The sequence below is a fragment of the Convolutriloba macropyga genome, unplaced genomic scaffold (assembly GCF_964194025.1).
Source record: "Convolutriloba macropyga unplaced genomic scaffold, txConMacr16.3 SCAFFOLD_2160, whole genome shotgun sequence".
In the NCBI taxonomy this organism is placed as follows: domain Eukaryota; kingdom Metazoa; phylum Xenacoelomorpha; order Acoela; family Convolutidae; genus Convolutriloba; species Convolutriloba macropyga.
Window position 1 is genome coordinate 14,996 of NW_027452222.1, and position 17,951 is coordinate 32,946.

The following is a 17,951-nucleotide window of genomic DNA, read 5'->3' on the forward strand; positions in this document are numbered from 1 at the left end:
AGTATTGGCTAGCAAATACACTTTACCTATATTTGTTTAGTTTGCTAATAGAAGAACCAGTATTTTAGAAGTAATAATAATTATTGCTGTTTGAAGGTCATGTGAGAGCACTTTTTTCTAAAGCCAAAACAAACTGATAATAAGTAATTTCATATAAACTAAAAATGACATATCCATGGTAAGTCTCTACAGATATAATTCTGTTTGAACCAATCAAAATCAAGTCTGTGTTCAATTGCATGTCTGTAGAATAGAAAGACACTATCTCTCCGTCCACGAGGAATAATGAAACTTGGTATACTGCTATTGGCTCCCTCGATTTGAATCTGTCCAATCCCAAAGCCCAATTGGACAATCACATTTAGACATAGGGTCTCGTTGTAAAGTGCCTATAACAGAAAACAGACTATGGCGAGTATATTTCTCTTACAAAACTTCCTAGTCCATTTCATTCCAAAAATTACCATTCTCATTTATCTGTTTGAACAAACTAATGTTATTTTTTAATGATAATAGTATATCGATCAGTGTGTCCGTAGTTTAATCAGTCTTAGAAAAATCGGTGCGGAGTGATCAGTCTTATATACGGTTAAGATCATCTATACAGCAAAAGGCAGTTTCGTCTAGATAGACTCGGATAGAGACTTAAATTATTTATAAAGATGGCAGGATCAATTTGTATAAAAATACATCAGCGTAGTAATTTTTCTTTTCCATCTAAAAATTCACGCAAAAATTTGCATCCCAAATTAAAGGGACCGCCCCAGGCAAGAACAGATTGTTATCTTGCGGGATTATGTCAGAATCTTGCATAAAAATGATTATCTTGCAAGATTCTGGCAGAAAATTGGTTATATTGCAAGATCTGCAAGAAAAAGGGCCCTATTGTTAAAAAAAGTTCAAAATAGTGGCAAAATATCCCTGAAAAAGTAAAGAAACTCTCGAAACATTTTTTTCGTATTAGTTATAATGCTCAGTTTACAGTGGGACTTCGTAAAATCATAACAAGTGATAAAAGAATTATTGAAAAAGCTCTAAATGTCTGTCCTTCAAGACCTCATGCTAAAGAGTTTCTTGCTGCTGTCTTAGATTGATAATTTTCTGATGCTTTTTCTGTTGTTTTCTTTTGTTAATGCCAAAAATATGTACACATTCAAAAATTGCCACTTTTTGAATTTTCTTCTGAGCTCCTCAGGAGCCTAAGACGGCTTGCGCGTGCTTTATTTGCTTTAAGAAAAACTTAAACAAATGGTTATCTTGTTAGATGCTGGCAGAAAACATGGCCATCTTTTAAGAGTCTAGCAGACCGAGTGGTTACCTTGCAAGAATCTGGCTAAAAAAATGGCCATCTTTTAAGTGTCTAGCAGACCGAGTGGTTACCTTGCAAGAATCTGGCTGAAAACATGTTGTTTTGCAAAATTCTGACAGAAAATGATTATATTGCAAGATTCTGGCAGAAATCTTGCAAGATTATACATAATGTTACACAATTCTGGCAGATTCTACAATAATTTTGCAATACAATCATTTGATATTGACTGGGGCAATTGATATTTTCCACAGACTAAGCTATATCATTCAATTGACATGTATTGCAAAAACTATTTGCCATAACTTGCACTGGTTGGGTCAAAGTGATTGCTTACGAAAAATTTTCACGACCCAAAACCTGAGTTTTCCCCGTCCATTTTTTATGATTTTTCTGAGGATGACAAATAAAAAACGTTCTCATGAAAACTGAGCTTGATTTTGAATGAAAATTTACAGTATTACACGATAACTTATGGTTGGCTGGTGCAGGGAAATAGCCATTAAACCAAAATAGGGCAAATGTTTATTCAATTCCGAATAACTTTGTGGGAATAACTGCAATTCAGCTTTAATTACTATTGAATCAACGAAACACAACTTAAAGTAAGCTGATGAAAAGATGTGACCAGTTTTCACAATAGAACAATATCGAAACGCAGAAAAAATTAGTTAACAACTGAAAAGAAGATGTTGATCGTTAAAGGACCAAAGAAAAAAATGTCCGAAGGAAATTAAGTTGTACTTTTTTTGATTTCGTTACGTTACAAGGCTTAAGAGTTGAGATTGACAATATCTTTTATTGCTAAGAGTCAGAACAAATTGTCCAAGAAGCAAGACAGAGTCGCAAAAAAACAACTCACATTGGAAGACAAAATTTAGAAAAGGAAAAACCAGTGCCCAAGCGAATTGCCTCTAAAAATTCAAAATTCCACTTTGTACTACTGAAATTCTGTTTCTTTTGCCCAGGAAGAAAAACAATTTGGATGTAATTTTGAATCAGAAAAGTTAGCTTAACATAGAAAGCTGGAAAAATATAATTAGTTCTTCAAATGAACAATTCTGTATGAGAAAAATTTCTCTTTAAAGGTTTTCTTTTTTAACAGTTAAAGTATGACAACAAAATTAGGTTCCGTATTTTCGGAGGCAAACATGAAAGAACGTATTCACGAAATTAAGAAAAAGAAGTTTATAACTTAATATATGGGCAGTCTTCTGCGAAAACTGTTTGATATAAAAGAAATTGAAATCAAACGATATCTTTTGGTTTCCACAAGCAATACGCTGCCCATTACTTTCAAGATATCTCAATGGAACCAAAACAAGGGGACAAAAATTGATAAATTTGTTTATCCTAAAGTGATATCAGATTAAAATTACATTCTTTTTAAAGCTCCATATTTTCGCAAATTCTACAATATTAGGCTTTGGACAAGAATCGTAAAAGCTGAACAAAACTGAATGTCATGTCTCAACGTTCTTGCTCAATATATAAGATCTTAATTAGAAATCAAATTTAGCCTGGAGCCATCTGATGGATAAAAGCTAGTTTGCATTTTCTTATCTCAAACTGCGATTAATGGTTTTGAGTGTCCTCTATTGCGTCAATTTCAAAATAGATTTCCTTCACCTCTGACTACTTGACTCATTATCAAAAACTAGCGGGTAAGGCAGTGAAAAAATTGAGCAAATTTACTCGCGGAACGGATTTCAAGTCTTGATCAGTACTTCTTCTGTGAAATACACGTCTTGAATTGACAAATCACTACAGATTACGTCTTATCTCAATTTTCTCGACCCAAAACCTGAGTTTTCACTGTCCATTTTTTATAATTTTTCTGAGGATGACAAATAAAAAACGTTCTCATGAAAACTGAGCTTGATTTTGAATGAAAATTTACAGTATTACACGATAACTTATGGTTGGCTGGTGCAGGGAAATAGCCATTAAACCAAAATAGGGCAAATGTTTATTCAATTCCGAATAACTTTGTGGGAATAACTGCAATTCAGCTTTAATTACTATTGAATCAACGAAACACAACTTAAAGTAAGCTGATGAAAAGATGTGACCAGTTTTCACAATAGAACAATATCGAAACGCAGAAAAAATTAGTTAACAACTGAAAAGAAGATGTTGATCGTTAAAGGACCAAAGAAAAAAATGTCCGAAGGAAATTAAGTTGTACTTTTTTTGATTTCGTTACGTTACAAGGCTTAAGAGTTGAGATTGACAATATCTTTTATTGCTAAGAGTCAGAACAAATTGTCCAAGAAGCAAGACAGAGTCGCAAAAAAACAACTCACATTGGAAGACAAAATTTAGAAAAGGAAAAACCAGTGCCCAAGCGAATTGCCTCTAAAAATTCAAAATTCCACTTTGTACTACTGAAATTCTGTTTCTTTTGCCCAGGAAGAAAAACAATTTGGATGTAATTTTGAATCAGAAAAGTTAGCTTAACATAGAAAGCTGGAAAAATATAATTAGTTCTTCAAATGAACAATTCTGTATGAGAAAAATTTCTCTTTAAAGGTTTTCTTTTTTAACAGTTAAAGTATGACAACAAAATTAGGTTCCGTATTTTCGGAGGCAAACATGAAAGAACGTATTCACGAAATTAAGAAAAAGAAGTTTATAACTTAATATATGGGCAGTCTTCTGCGAAAACTGTTTGATATAAAAGAAATTGAAATCAAACGATATCTTTTGGTTTCCACAAGCAATACGCTGCCCATTACTTTCAAGATATCTCAATGGAACCAAAACAAGGGGACAAAAATTGATAAATTTGTTTATCCTAAAGTGATATCAGATTAAAATTACATTCTTTTTAAAGCTCCATATTTTCGCAAATTCTACAATATTAGGCTTTGGACAAGAATCGTAAAAGCTGAACAAAACTGAATGTCATGTCTCAACGTTCTTGCTCAATATATAAGATCTTAATTAGAAATCAAATTTAGCCTGGAGCCATCTGATGGATAAAAGCTAGTTTGCATTTTCTTATCTCAAACTGCGATTAATGGTTTTGAGTGTCCTCTATTGCGTCAATTTCAAAATAGATTTCCTTCACCTCTGACTACTTGACTCATTATCAAAAACTAGCGGGTAAGGCAGTGAAAAAATTGAGCAAATTTACTCGCGGAACGGATTTCAAGTCTTGATCAGTACTTCTTCTGTGAAATACACGTCTTGAATTGACAAATCACTACAGATTACGTCTTATCTCAATTTTCTCGACCCAAAACCTGAGTTTTCACTGTCCATTTTTTATAATTTTTCTGAGGATGACAAATAAAAAACGTTCTCATGAAAACTGAGCTTGATTTTGAATGAAAATTTACAGTATTACATGAAAACTTAAGGTTGGCTGGTGCAGGGAAATAGCCATTAAACCAAAATAGGGCAAATGTTTATTCAATTCCGAATAACTTTATGGAAATAACTGCAATTCAGCTTTAATTACTATTGAATCAACGAAACACAACTTAAAGTAAGCTGATGAAAAGATGTGACCAGTTTTCACAATAGAACAATATCGAAACGCAGAAAAAATTAGTTAACAACTGAAAAGAAGATGTTGATCGTTAAAGGACCAAAGAAAAAAATGTCCGAAGGAAATTAAGTTGTACTTTTTTTGATTTCGTTACGTTACAAGGCTTAAGAGTTGAGATTGACAATATCTTTTATTGCTAAGAGTCAGAACAAATTGTCCAAGAAGCAAGACAGAGTCGCAAAAAAACAACTCACATTGGAAGACAAAATTTAGAAAAGGAAAAACCAGTGCCCAAGCGAATTGCCTCTAAAAATTCAAAATTCCACTTTGTACTACTGAAATTCTGTTTCTTTTGCCCAGGAAGAAAAACAATTTGGATGTAATTTTGAATCAGAAAAGTTAGCTTAACATAGAAAGCTGGAAAAATATAATTAGTTCTTCAAATGAACAATTCTGTATGAGAAAAATTTCTCTTTAAAGGTTTTCTTTTTTAACAGTTAAAGTATGACAACAAAATTAGGTTCCGTATTTTCGGAGGCAAACATGAAAGAACGTATTCACGAAATTAAGAAAAAGAAGTTTATAACTTAATATATGGGCAGTCTTCTGCGAAAACTGTTTGATATAAAAAAAATTGAAATCAAACGATATCTTTTGGTTTCCACAAGCAATACGCTGCCCATTACTTTCAAGATATCTCAATGGAACCAAAACAAGGGGACAAAAATTGATAAATTTGTTTATCCTAAAGTGATATCAGATTAAAATTACATTCTTTTTAAAGCTCCATATTTTCGCAAATTCTACAATATTAGGCTTTGGACAAGAATCGTAAAAGCTGAACAAAACTGAATGTCATGTCTCAACGTTCTTGCTCAATATATAAGATCTTAATTAGAAATCAAATTTAGCCTGGAGCCATCTGATGGATAAAAGCTAGTTTGCATTTTCTTATCTCAAACTGCGATTAATGGTTTTGAGTGTCCTCTATTGCGTCAATTTCAAAATAGATTTCCTTCACCTCTGACTACTTGACTCATTATCAAAAACTAGCGGGTAAGGCAGTGAAACAATTGAGCAAATTTACTCGCGGAACGGATTTCAAGTCTTGATCAGTACTTCTTCTGTGAAATACACGTCTTGAATTGACAAATCACTACAGATTACGTCTTATCTCAATTTTCTCGACCCAAAACCTGAGTTTTCACTGTCCATTTTTTATAATTTTTCTGAGGATGACAAATAAAAAACGTTCTCATGAAAACTGAGCTTGATTTTGAATGAAAATTTACAGTATTACATGAAAACTTAAGGTTGGCTGGTGCAGGGAAATAGCCATTAAACCAAAATAGGGCAAATGTTTATTCAATTCCGAATAACTTTATGGAAATAACTGCAATTCAGCTTTAATTATTATTGAATCAACCAAACACAACTTAAAGTAAGCTGATGAAAAGATGTGACCAGTTTTCAAAATAGAACAATATCGAAACGCAGAAAAAAATTAGTTAACAACTGAAAAGAAGATGTTGATCGTTAAAGGTCCATAGAAAAAAATGTCCGAACGAAATTAAGTTTTACTTTTATTGATTTCGTTACGTTATAAGGCTACAGAGTTGAGATTTAGAAAATCTTTTATTGCTAGGAGTCAGAACAAATTGTCCAAGAAGCTAGACAGAGTCGCAAAAAAAAACAACTGACATTGGAAGACAAAATTTAGAAAATGAAAAACAAGTGCCCAAGCGAATTGCCTCTAAAAATTCAATATTCAACTTTGTACTACTGAAATTCTGTTTCTTTTGCCCAGGAAGAAAAACAAAATGGATGTAATTTTAAATCAGAAAAGTTAGCTTAACGTAAAAAGCTGGAAAAATATAATTAGTTCTTCAAATGAACAATTCTGTATGAGAAAAATTTCTCTGTAAAAGTTTTTTTTTAACAGTTAAAGTATGAAAACAAAATTAAGTCCCTTATTTTCAGAGGCAAACATGAAAGAACGTATTCACGAAATTAAGAAAAAAACTTTATAACTTAATATAAGGGCAGTCTTCTGCGAAAACTGTTTGATATAAAGAAAATTGAAATCAAACGATATCTTTCTGTTTCCACAAGCAATAGGCTGCCCATTACTTTCAAGATATCTCAATGGAACCAAAACAAAGGGCCAAAAATTGATAATTTTGTTTATCCTAAAGTGATATCAGAGTAAAATTACATTCTTTTTAAAGCTACATATTTTCGCAAATTCTACAATATTAGGTTTTGGACAAGAATCGTAAAAGCTGAACAAAACTGAATGTCATGTCTCAACGTTCTTGCTCAATATATAAGATCTTAATTAGAAATCAAATTTAGCCTGGAGCCATCTGATGGATAAAAACTAGTTTGCATTTTCTTATCTCAAACTGCGATTAATAGTTTTGAGTGTCCTCTATTGCGTCAATTTCAAAATAGATTTCCTTCACCTCTGACTACTTGACTCATTATCAAAAACTAGCGGGTAAGGCAGTGAAAAAATTGAGCAAATTTACTCGCGGAACGGATTTCAAGTCTTGATCAGTACTTCTTCTGTGAAATACACGTCTTGAATTGACAAATCACTACAGATTACGTCTTATCTCAATTTTCTCGACCCAAAACCTGAGTTTTCCCTGTCCATTTTTTATAATTTTTCTGAGGATGACAAATAAAAAACGTTCTCATGAAAACTGAGCTTGATTTTGAATGAAAATTTACAGTATTACATGATAACTTAAGGTTGGCTGGTGCAGGGAAATAGCCATTAAACCAAAATAGGGCAAATGTTTATTCAATTCCGAATAACTTTGTGGAAATAACTGCAATTCAGCTTTAATTATTATGGAATCAACCAAACAAAACTTAAAGTAAGCTGATGAAAAGATGTGACCAGTTTTCAAAATAGAACAATATCGAAACGCTGAAAAAAATTAGTTAACAACTGAAAAGAAGATGTTGATCGTTAAAGGTCCATGTTTTTTAACGTTTTGTGATGAATTTCTATTAACCAAGAGCACATTTGAGCAAAATGGATCTGAAAAGTTCACTAGTTCGGACATTTTCACTCTCTTGCACAGTAAATTCACCCCTCAAATGCTCGCTTTTTGCAAAATAGGCTATGAAATAAGAATCCGGTTCTTCTCTTCAGTCTTCATTTCTTGCCCAGAATGGGCTTTTTGCGCGCGCTTTACTTCCCGCCTACTCAATAAAGCAAACCAACGGTAGCTTTTGTAATTTTTCAGTTTGATTCAGTATAGTGAGTTATAAAGGACCAGTAAAAAAATATATAATCAGCGTAATCTTTTCAGAATCACAATACGTTTGAACCTAATCTTGTTGCATGATTATCAAGTGTTCACTTTCACAAAGCTTTCAAAAAAGTCAATGATTCAAAGTCAATAAATATACCAAAGAACTATAAGGTAAAAAATCTTGTAAAAATTTATAAAATACACTTCTCATCCGTCTTCCTGTGAACCTCATAGCATAGTGAGATTTTTTCAAACCTGAATATAATTGAGTCGTTTGCTGTTTTCATTAATGGGAGTGAAGTCTGTGACCTTCATGAAATATGCTCCAGGGGAAAAACCACACATTCTCCCTCTTTCAACATATACGGACGTCTGGTACATGCAACACCCGCCTGCTGCTAACATCACATTATATATCAAACTAAGTTTTTTTGTTCATGAACTTTAATAAGTAAGCTATGTACGCTGGCGGATTTTATACTGGTTTCTCAGGTTAATGAGATATTTTGTTCATGTAGACAGTCTTTTCAAATATTGTCTCAATCACAGGAATGCCTATTCGACGAATTTGCTCAAATCGATCAACCTGCAATTGAGCTATTTTATTTGACACAATTACAATTTTTTCATTGTATATATATATATATATATATATATATATATATATATATATATAAAGAAAAAATTGTTTTTGGTACAAAACATGATAGAACGCATACAAATTTATTTGGAGAAAACAAAATGTCTAAGACTGAAACTTTATCTCCCCAATCAAATTTTATGTTTTAATAGAAACACACAGACGTGAGTCCCAGAGCGTTTCAGAGCTTAACCAGCACATTTCAAGTATAAAAACTTAATTCAGTTCTCAAAACATTGCATCTCCAGAATTTTTTAAGCTTCCTCATGTTCAGTTATTCTCCATTATGATTATATTGAGTTCGTCATGGAGTTAGCCCAGGCTAAACTTATCCTGTAGAGCCTGAAAATTACTCATAGCCCAAAATAAAGCCTGAGCAGAGGAATTTCAGACTTTCATAGACATATAACAAGTAATTACTATAGTAGTACACATACACTGTTTATACATAAGCTAATTTGTAGGCAATTACCCCCAAGCCCATGTAGCTTTGTTGTTACCGCTTGCTACGCAAATTAAATGTTACAATTACTCACGCGGAAGTTCGAATCGCATAAAAATCAAACCTTGTTAGCTAGAATTAAGCTGAGCATACTATTTTTCAAGCAGTAATATTCACACGAAAATCAAGACTGGCCCGTGTAAATTGGGAGATGAGCAGAGTACTGGCCATCCTAAAGAACATAATGTCTCTATACTAATTCAGCACTGATTTACTTTGCCACTAACCTCCGGGCAAGTTTTTCACTTCAAAGTTTGTAAACGTACCGTTGATTTACGAAAACAATTTGTTTTTCATTGAAATCACCATTGGTTTTTGGTCACAGAAAATTTTTTTGGTTATAGTATCTTTACATAGAGTTAACTGACAAGTGATTTTTTAATGCAGTTAAAACCAAATTTTGATCACAATTATCTATTCAAATCAGTTTCAGCTCTTTATCTGAAGAAAACTTTTTGCAAGACAAACCAAAGGTTTCACGAATATTTGTGAATAGTTTCGTCTACTCTTTCCACAAATTTTGATTATGGAAAAGAATCAACTGAGCCTCAAAACTTTTTGGGAAGACGGATTAATGATAAAGAACGGAATTGAACAATAGATGTCCTATTTGAAAGATATCGCCTTCCAAATGAAAACTCGAAAATTTGTTTGATTATTTTTTCTCTATCATATGAATTCCCGCACGTAGAATCTGTCGGATGAAAATTACGAAAAGATCAGATCAATGACTGACATGAATGATTTATATTGGAGCCAAATTGAAAGAAACTTTCAGTTACAATGAAAAAATCTGTTAAAAATGATTGGGAAGTTATTTGGTGCTAGATGGCTCTCAATAAATTTTCCTATACCAACCATCTCAATGAAATATGAAATCTCTGAAAACTTTTATTTTTGGAATTTTCTAAATGGTGAAAATTCTTGAGAACTTAAGAAAATTGTATCCATATTTGTGTGATAACATGAGATCTTCTTTTTTTAAGTGTTTCTCTCCGCCCTTTTTTTCTCAATTATTTTGATTTGACATTAAGAAACCGTTTGGTAAGTAATGCGTCGAATTTCGTGAGAAATACTTTGATTAGACTGCGTATTTTGCGGTTACCTTCAGCACTTTTCAGCATTTCAGAGCATTTTAGCGCACTCCTTATACAACTTTAAATTAAATGGCAAGAACTGCCAAAATCAATGCAGAAAGGCGCTGAGATGCAAAAAAAATTATACAAAAATGCGCCGAAATTTGTCTTATTTTGAAAAAAGTTTCAGTGCATTTCAGCATGGTATTATATAACAAATTAAGCTGGTTTTTTTTTTAAAAATAAGCTCATTTTAGCGCAATCAATGTATTTGGTACATAAGTTCAGATAGCACAGAGTTCTATCCGCCCTTTTTTTCTCAATTATTTTGATTTGACATTAAGAAACCGTTTGGTAAGTAATGCGTCGAATTTCGTGAGAAATACTTTGATTAGACTGCGTATTTTGCGGTTACCTTCAGCACTTTTCAGCATTTCAGAGCATTTTAGCGCACTCCTTATACAACTTTAAATTAAATGGCAAGAACTGCCAAAATCAATGCAGAAAGGTGCTGAGATGCAAAAAAATTATACAAAAATGCGCCGAAATTTGTCTTATTTTGAAAAAAGTTTCCGTGCATTTCAGCATGGTATTATATAACAAATTAAGCTGGTTTTTTTTAAAAAATAAGCTCATTTTAGCGCAATCAATGTATTTGGTACATAAGTTCAGATAGCAATGAAAACTAATATCAGCCTTAGCCATTTCGTGGCCAAAACTTTCAATTTTCGGTTAGTACATACTACAAAACCTCAGGTATAGTCTTTCCCATAAAATTGAAATAAGCAAACGTTCAAGATTTCGAAAAACGTGCAATTGAGCATCAATGTGCTCGTTTGAATGTCAACGTTCTCTCCATTAAGTTTTCATTCATCAATTTTTTAGATGTTTTAAATTTGAACTTTGACCTTTGAATTCTAACCTTCGGCTTTTGAAACGTTCGCTTATTTCAACTTTATGTGACACGTGGTAACTTTACCGGAACTCAACTCTGCTAATTGCATTTTCATGTGAAGTTCACGTGAGGAAAATCTGCATCGGAACTGTTCGGGTGTTTTTTTTTCAGTGTTTCTCAGGTTTTTTTTGTTCAGATGTTTTTAAAGGTGTTTTTAACTTCAGGTGTTTTTTCTGAACTCTCTTGAGAGTGTACAGTTACATAACAGCTAGAAATTTTTCAGTAGTTTTCGAGACTTGACTTCAAGCCCAGTCAAGATTTAGCGTCAGAGGAAATAACTTAGTTTCAAGCTCTTTAAGAGCAGATATTATGTTCATTATGGCAAAAGAAGATTTTTAATTGTTCTTACATTCGTCTATCTCAGTGAGGGAGAACCAATTGAACTTGTCGTAGGAGCTGTTGGCTAGTTCCCAAAACTCACTCCTATCAAATGTCTGAGGCATCCGCACTCTCCTTTCTGAAGTCACCCAGTGCAACAGACAGAAGTAGCGACTGCAAACATGAGACATAGGTGATACAAACACACACATGAACTCACACACACAGACACGCACGCACGCACGCACGCACACACACACCCACAGACACGCAAACACACACACATACATACACACACACACACGCACGCACGCACACGATAACAGCTGAATTCGAACATTTGTCCATAGATAACTGTAAGGATTTACCATGGACCGAGATAGGAACTCGACTTTCCGGATAAACTTTCTAACAAATTGTGTTTTCAACTTGTTCATGATCCTTCCTGTTCATCGTGTCATTACAACAAGAGTTGATTAAATGAGTTGTTCACATAAAACCAAACTTAGACAGAACTACCTTAATTCCATGAAAGTTTCAGATTCATTTAAACAGGGTGCCGATGTAACTGGTGCATTATATTTGTATATGGTTGTTTAAGTATAACGTCTAAGCGCAACTAAAAAAATGCAGGTTCCGACTCATGAAAGGACTTTGGAAGACATTTCTAGCTTTGAAAAGACCGAGAGTCGGCTAATGAAAAAAACCGTCGTTAATCCCGGCATCGAACAAACTCTTTCAACAATCTGACGTATTTAGTCAGAATCCCATTGGTTTTTTTGGGAGCAATTAGAAATCTGCAAAACGCAGCGATTTCGTGAACGGTTTTTACTTTAGACATACATTAATAACAGATTGCAGATCTCCTGAACTGAAGACACTGTAACAACACTTTTTGTTTGAATGAAAAAATTATTGCTTTTGTTATTGTTTGGTTTTGATCAACCATTAACAATCTGTTCCATAACAGTCAGAACTTGCAGCAAACGGCTTTTTTTGCGCCAAATAATTTTGAAAAACTGTAATTTCGGTGACTTGCCAATAATTGTCAGTTTTCACACAATTAAAACATTGGTCTTATACTTTTTTCGCACCAATGTAACTTGAAATGCATTTTTTTTGTAAGCTGTAATGAAAGTCCTAATAAAGAAAAGGAAAAGAATATTAATTATTTGGGCGCGCAGATATCTTGTATCTATCCCGGAACCCAGTGCCATAGTAAATCAGCAGTGATTCTATTCGTAAAACGTTAAATCAGTTTTGAATCATAGTGTTCCAAGGGTACAGTCACCTTGCATGATGTTCAGACCAAACGCAGAATCAAATTTTTTAAAGAAACCACAATGAATATAATAAACTTTATTTTTTTTTCAATAATCATAATAGAATCAAAGAAACTTTGAAAACTTAGAATATGGAACTGAAATTTTTGCATGACGTCCTGAGAGCATGATAGAGCGTTTAATTTCATGAAATTGCAGCAATTCAGCGGAAACCGGAACAAAACGAGTGAGCTGGGGGGGGGGGAGTGGGAATGTATTCTGTATCGGGAGAGAGCACGTGTTCTGTAGTGTTTAATATGTACTAGCACGTATTCTGTAAACGATTATGCAGGTCACTGTGGCGTGTCAAAGAGGTCGTGTTAAGCATCGAATGGATTATATCAACAAAAACAATATTTGACTGTATTAATTAGTGTTTTTATTGTTTTTTCTCATATTTTTTTGTCGATTCGAACAAATTTTGCGGAAGAATCATTGTGATCAGAAAAAAATGCAGAGGAAAAGGTCAACAAAGTTCAGAATGAATGCAGAGAAAAAAAAATCATTAATATTATTTGGAATTTAAAATTTTGCTATGAATATCTCTATGAAATGTCTGATAGTTGCCATGGTCAGAACTCTACTAATAGTAATATCATAATGGATAATCTATGATTCAGTAATGAAGTTTTATGACCCACAGATCCGGGTTACTATCAATGACAGTTTCTTTGACTTTACTATTAATGACAGTTTGACACTGACAGGAACATCTCCGAGGCCATTTCATTCCGCCATTAGTGTTTACCAGGCGTCTATTTTCGACAACTAAACCTTACTATATTACAAGGGGAACAATCATCTTGTAATAAATTGTAAGTGGAATAACTGGTCACAGAAACTCTGACTTCGTTCTTGGTTAGCTTTCTGACTAATTATATAAAACCTCAAGACCAGTTTGAACAAGTTTGCTTTTTTTCTCGCAACATCGAAATTCTGTAACGTCTGTGTCTCGATCATATTTAGAGCTGCCGTATAAAAATTTGCTTAAAATTTAAAGGAATTAAAGCAGATGAGACAAAAATAATGACATAAGAAAAATTTTTACAGCGTTGTTGGCAGCAATTTTGTTTATAGTTTTCCCATTTTTGCCTAATTTGTATGCGTAACCTGTACTGGAGACATTTGAGTCCATCAGAGTCGATGTCAGTTGCAATCTGGAACTGAAGTGACTCATAATGGCCATCTTCTCTCCTCTCCTGTTCTTCTTCTTCTTCTTCTTCTCCTCCTCTATCATCAGCATCTCTATTCCATGTCACTATGTCACAGTGAACTAGTGGAAACAGACCTGCAACACATTATTGTAAAGCCTGAGATGAAACGATTTTATCAAAAACCTCCCACAGTTTGATAGTTCATGTAAACATTGTGATTGAAAAAATTCTCATCAGAATATATATACTTTTTTTTCTTCTGTGATACAAACCTATAATTGACTTTTGATATTTTTTAGTCAGCATTCTCTTCATTTGTCGATTCACTTAATTTCAACTTAACAATAAAACAAATAAAAAGTAAAACAATAAAAAACTCGGTATAACTTTAAAGCAAACAGTCTCTCACTTTTCTTTTGAAGACTATAACGAAGAGACAAAAAGTAGAACTATGGGGATTTTTCTCTCATCAAACTACTAGGAGGAGCAGCTTAGTAAATTTTAAATTGTTTTTTTTTGAAACCAGGGTTAAGACCTTTACATGGCCAGTTTTTTTAAAGCCTTGTATTTTTTAATTGAATAATTCCGTTTTATACACAAAAAAGTAGAAATATTGTCAAAAAAGGAACACTCTCCTTCAGAGTAAGACCTCTGAACATCAAAAAAGCGAACAATTACAGCATGGCTCTTTAAAAAGTCTTCAAAAACTCTAGGTATTTTTTGTCAAACTATTTAAACTTTATTACCAAAGTTTTCAAAGATGAAAAATGACTTACAACGAACCTTGCTACACTCCTTGACAATAGTACACGCACAAAAACCAACTTTGGACGGTAAGTTGCCTGTATTTGGTGTCTATTTTAGTCTGCATAAATTTGTTAGTTTTTTACGATTTTAATGTCAAACGCCGCATAGTAATCAGAAGCTTAATAGATCAATTTTTGAAAGAACTGACAACCTTACTGACACGAAAAACCAGATAAAACGTGGCCAGATTTCAGTAACTAAAAATATGTTGAATACCACGTGAATTCTGTTTCACTTGCTCATAAAGTTGTTGAGTTCAAAATGCAAAAACTTACTTAAAATAATCGAGGCGTAAGGAAGTTGAGCAAATTTTCCGTATGGAAATCTGGTCTTATTATATCTGGATATTTTGTGTTAGTAAGATTGTCAGTTCATCAAAATTTAAACCTATTGAAGTTCCGATGATTAAGCAGCGACTGATATGAAAGTCGTAAGGAACGACCAAATTTATTTTGACTAAAACTGACTTCAAAGACAGGCAATTTAATGTGAAAAATGTATACACAAAACTATTTTCATCCTGTATATCCTCATTTAACCGACTAGCCAATTCAAATAAAAGCTGATCAGTTTTCCATAAGCAGCATTAAGTGGAGTCGTACGCAGAATTTGCTCAAATTGTTCATGCTCACGACATTTTAAGTAAAATTTTGCATTGTTTTTTCAAAATTTTTTTTGATGAAGTTGAAAGCATTCTACTGGAATTCAACTTAATACTTCTTACGAAAAACTGGCCAACTTCTACCTGGATTTTCTTGGTATAAAAGCTGGTCAGCTTTTATCTATTAAAGTTCCGATGATTATGTGTCGATTGATTAAAAAGTTAAATGATGCGTTCGAAAACTGTTAACTAAAGTTGACTCTAAAACAGTCAGTTTGCCATGTAAAAATGCATTTTGTGCATTGACTTCGTCGGCGAGCGAAATAACAATTATCAAAATTTTCTGCTTTAAAAAAGGACAATAAATTATTGGACCGGCTTCAAGCATGAACAGGAATGTCATTCATGGAAACATCACGAGTCTACAATTCTTTCACGGTACAAACGCATAACTAAAATCTTGGTAAGGGTATTTCTGCTGCGAGTGAAGACGATAGGTGATAAACACTGCAATATTCAAGATCAAAACCAATCCACAGCATAATTATTTTTAATTGATTTGTTAACTGGAGCTGAAAAATTGAAAGCTGTATCAATGTTTTTGTAAAACTGAAGACAAAAAGAGAGTGTGGATGTACAGTGTTTTCCTATGTTTATTTATAGATTAAAACAGGCCGTTTTTGTGTTAAAATTTTTTGCCTGGATAATAAATATAATTGAAATAACTTCTGATTACTTTTTATAATTAATTATCCTGATTAGATTAATGTGGGCGCGATTTCTTCGAATTGAAATTGTTTCAGTGTTTTTAGTCAGAACTGTCTGTTCCCAGTCGCCGATAAAAACTTAGTTTGACAACAGGTCACAAATCACAAATCCTGTATTAAGAATTGCATAATTTCACAGTTTACTCAAATTATCAAAGCTCGTCAAAGTGACCTCGTATTAAAATGAACTGTTAGTAGTTTCCCAAAGCTTGACCAGACATAAAATGAAAGATCGTATCTCTTAAATTTTTCAGATTTGAATTGGGACTGACGACCCTGCCATTTTTCAGCACGTATGATTTCGTTTAACTTCGGTTGACAGTTAAAAATCTCTTTTTAATTACAACCGCAGGATGAGGTACACAGCTATAGCAAGCTCTGATCAGAACATCCAGACCAAAATTGGCTTCAATCAGACAGAATTGAGTTGCGCACTGGGGGCGCCAGATCCAATTGAGGTGCGCATTGGGGGTGACAGACCGACTTCAGTCGCGCACTGTGGATACCTCAACTGACACATTAAATGTCGAGATAGCAGTAATCATTGGCATAACGTATTATTTAAGGAAAAATAGCCGTCATTTTATGTAAATAGTTTGTGGGTTAAAAATTTTCTTGGGTTAAAAATTTCAGTTCCAAACAACGAAAATTTTTCAGCTCAAAAAGAATTGCCACAATTTTAACCTATAGCGCGGTCTGTGATGTTAATCAAGTAAAAATGGGAAGTGCTCTTCAAACAACAGTCACTTCGTGTTCTATATATCTTCTCTGTTTTCGGGGAACAGGAAATATCTCTTCTCTGTTTTCGGGGAACTGCTCTTTAGTTGGTTGGACCTCTTAGTTCTAGGCAGACTTACCTGACTCTGGAAAAACATCAGACCGTACAGGCTCTGGAAAGGGCTCTGTTCAGACTATCCAGATCGTGCCACAAAACTATCCAGACCCCAAACCAACCTATGATCAGACTATCCAGACTCAGAGCGGGGCTTTGATTAGACTGTACTGACCACAGGTAGTGCCCTGATCAGACCATACAGACTCTGGATTTGGTGCTGATCAGACAATCCTATTTTTACCTATGAAAGCGAACAGCCACAATTTGGAGATTATTATATTAATAACAATACTTATTAATTTACTTAGCTTTTTAGAGCATGTAGATATCTAACCTTAGGGTTATAGTCTGTGTAATTTACATGTTTCAAAAGAAAATCCAGACCGGAAGTAGTGCTGCCAGACTCTGTAGTTTTTGCTGCTTACCCCCATGCGCAACCCAAGTGGGTCAGATCAGAGCTGTCTTTGGGTCGTGCACCTTATCCCGGACAGCTTTTTGAGCAACAATTGTTTCCATTGGATTTGAAAAAAAGGTTGAACTGAATCATAATTTTATGCAACTTACTGATTATTGCGATATAGATTACAGCTATCCGAAATGTTTTGGTCCTTGACTTATTCATAATTATATAACATCAACTGAAATTAAGCCTTGTATAGCTGTTTAAATACAACTGCAATAAAGTTGCTGAACTGTGTTAGTTAACAAAGAGTGAACAAATGATACAATTATTTATTTTTGATGACAGTTTAATAACTAATGATTGTTCGGATTTTAGCTGCACAAATACGGCAACAAACACATGAAAGTAAGAGTGTTATGCAGGTTCAAAAACCTTAATGCAGTGAAGAAAATGTTTTCTTTCAAAACTTTAAATAAAGTAGGAAGTGTGGCAACTAT

At 33.5% G+C, this 17,951-nt stretch overlaps 1 protein-coding gene across 2 annotated transcripts; it reads right to left on the reverse strand.

Moving 5' to 3' along the window:
• Positions 1-102: 102 nt before the first annotated feature.
• Positions 103-17,749, reverse strand: LOC142357307 (uncharacterized). 2 transcript variants are annotated; one of them, XM_075408951.1, is made up of 5 exons: positions 17,616-17,749; positions 13,998-14,175; positions 11,597-11,739; positions 8,330-8,469; positions 103-389 (listed from the first exon to the last, which is right to left on the reverse strand). In XM_075408951.1, exons 1-5 carry the CDS (start codon positions 17,671-17,673, stop codon positions 159-161), a joined length of 750 nt encoding a protein of 249 aa, XP_075265066.1. In that variant the 5' UTR covers positions 17,674-17,749; the 3' UTR covers positions 103-158. The 2 variants fall into 2 exon arrangements, with proteins under 2 accessions (XP_075265066.1, XP_075265065.1); XM_075408950.1 differs by having other exon boundaries at positions 8,330-8,472.
• Between the last annotated feature and the right edge of the window lie 202 nt (positions 17,750-17,951).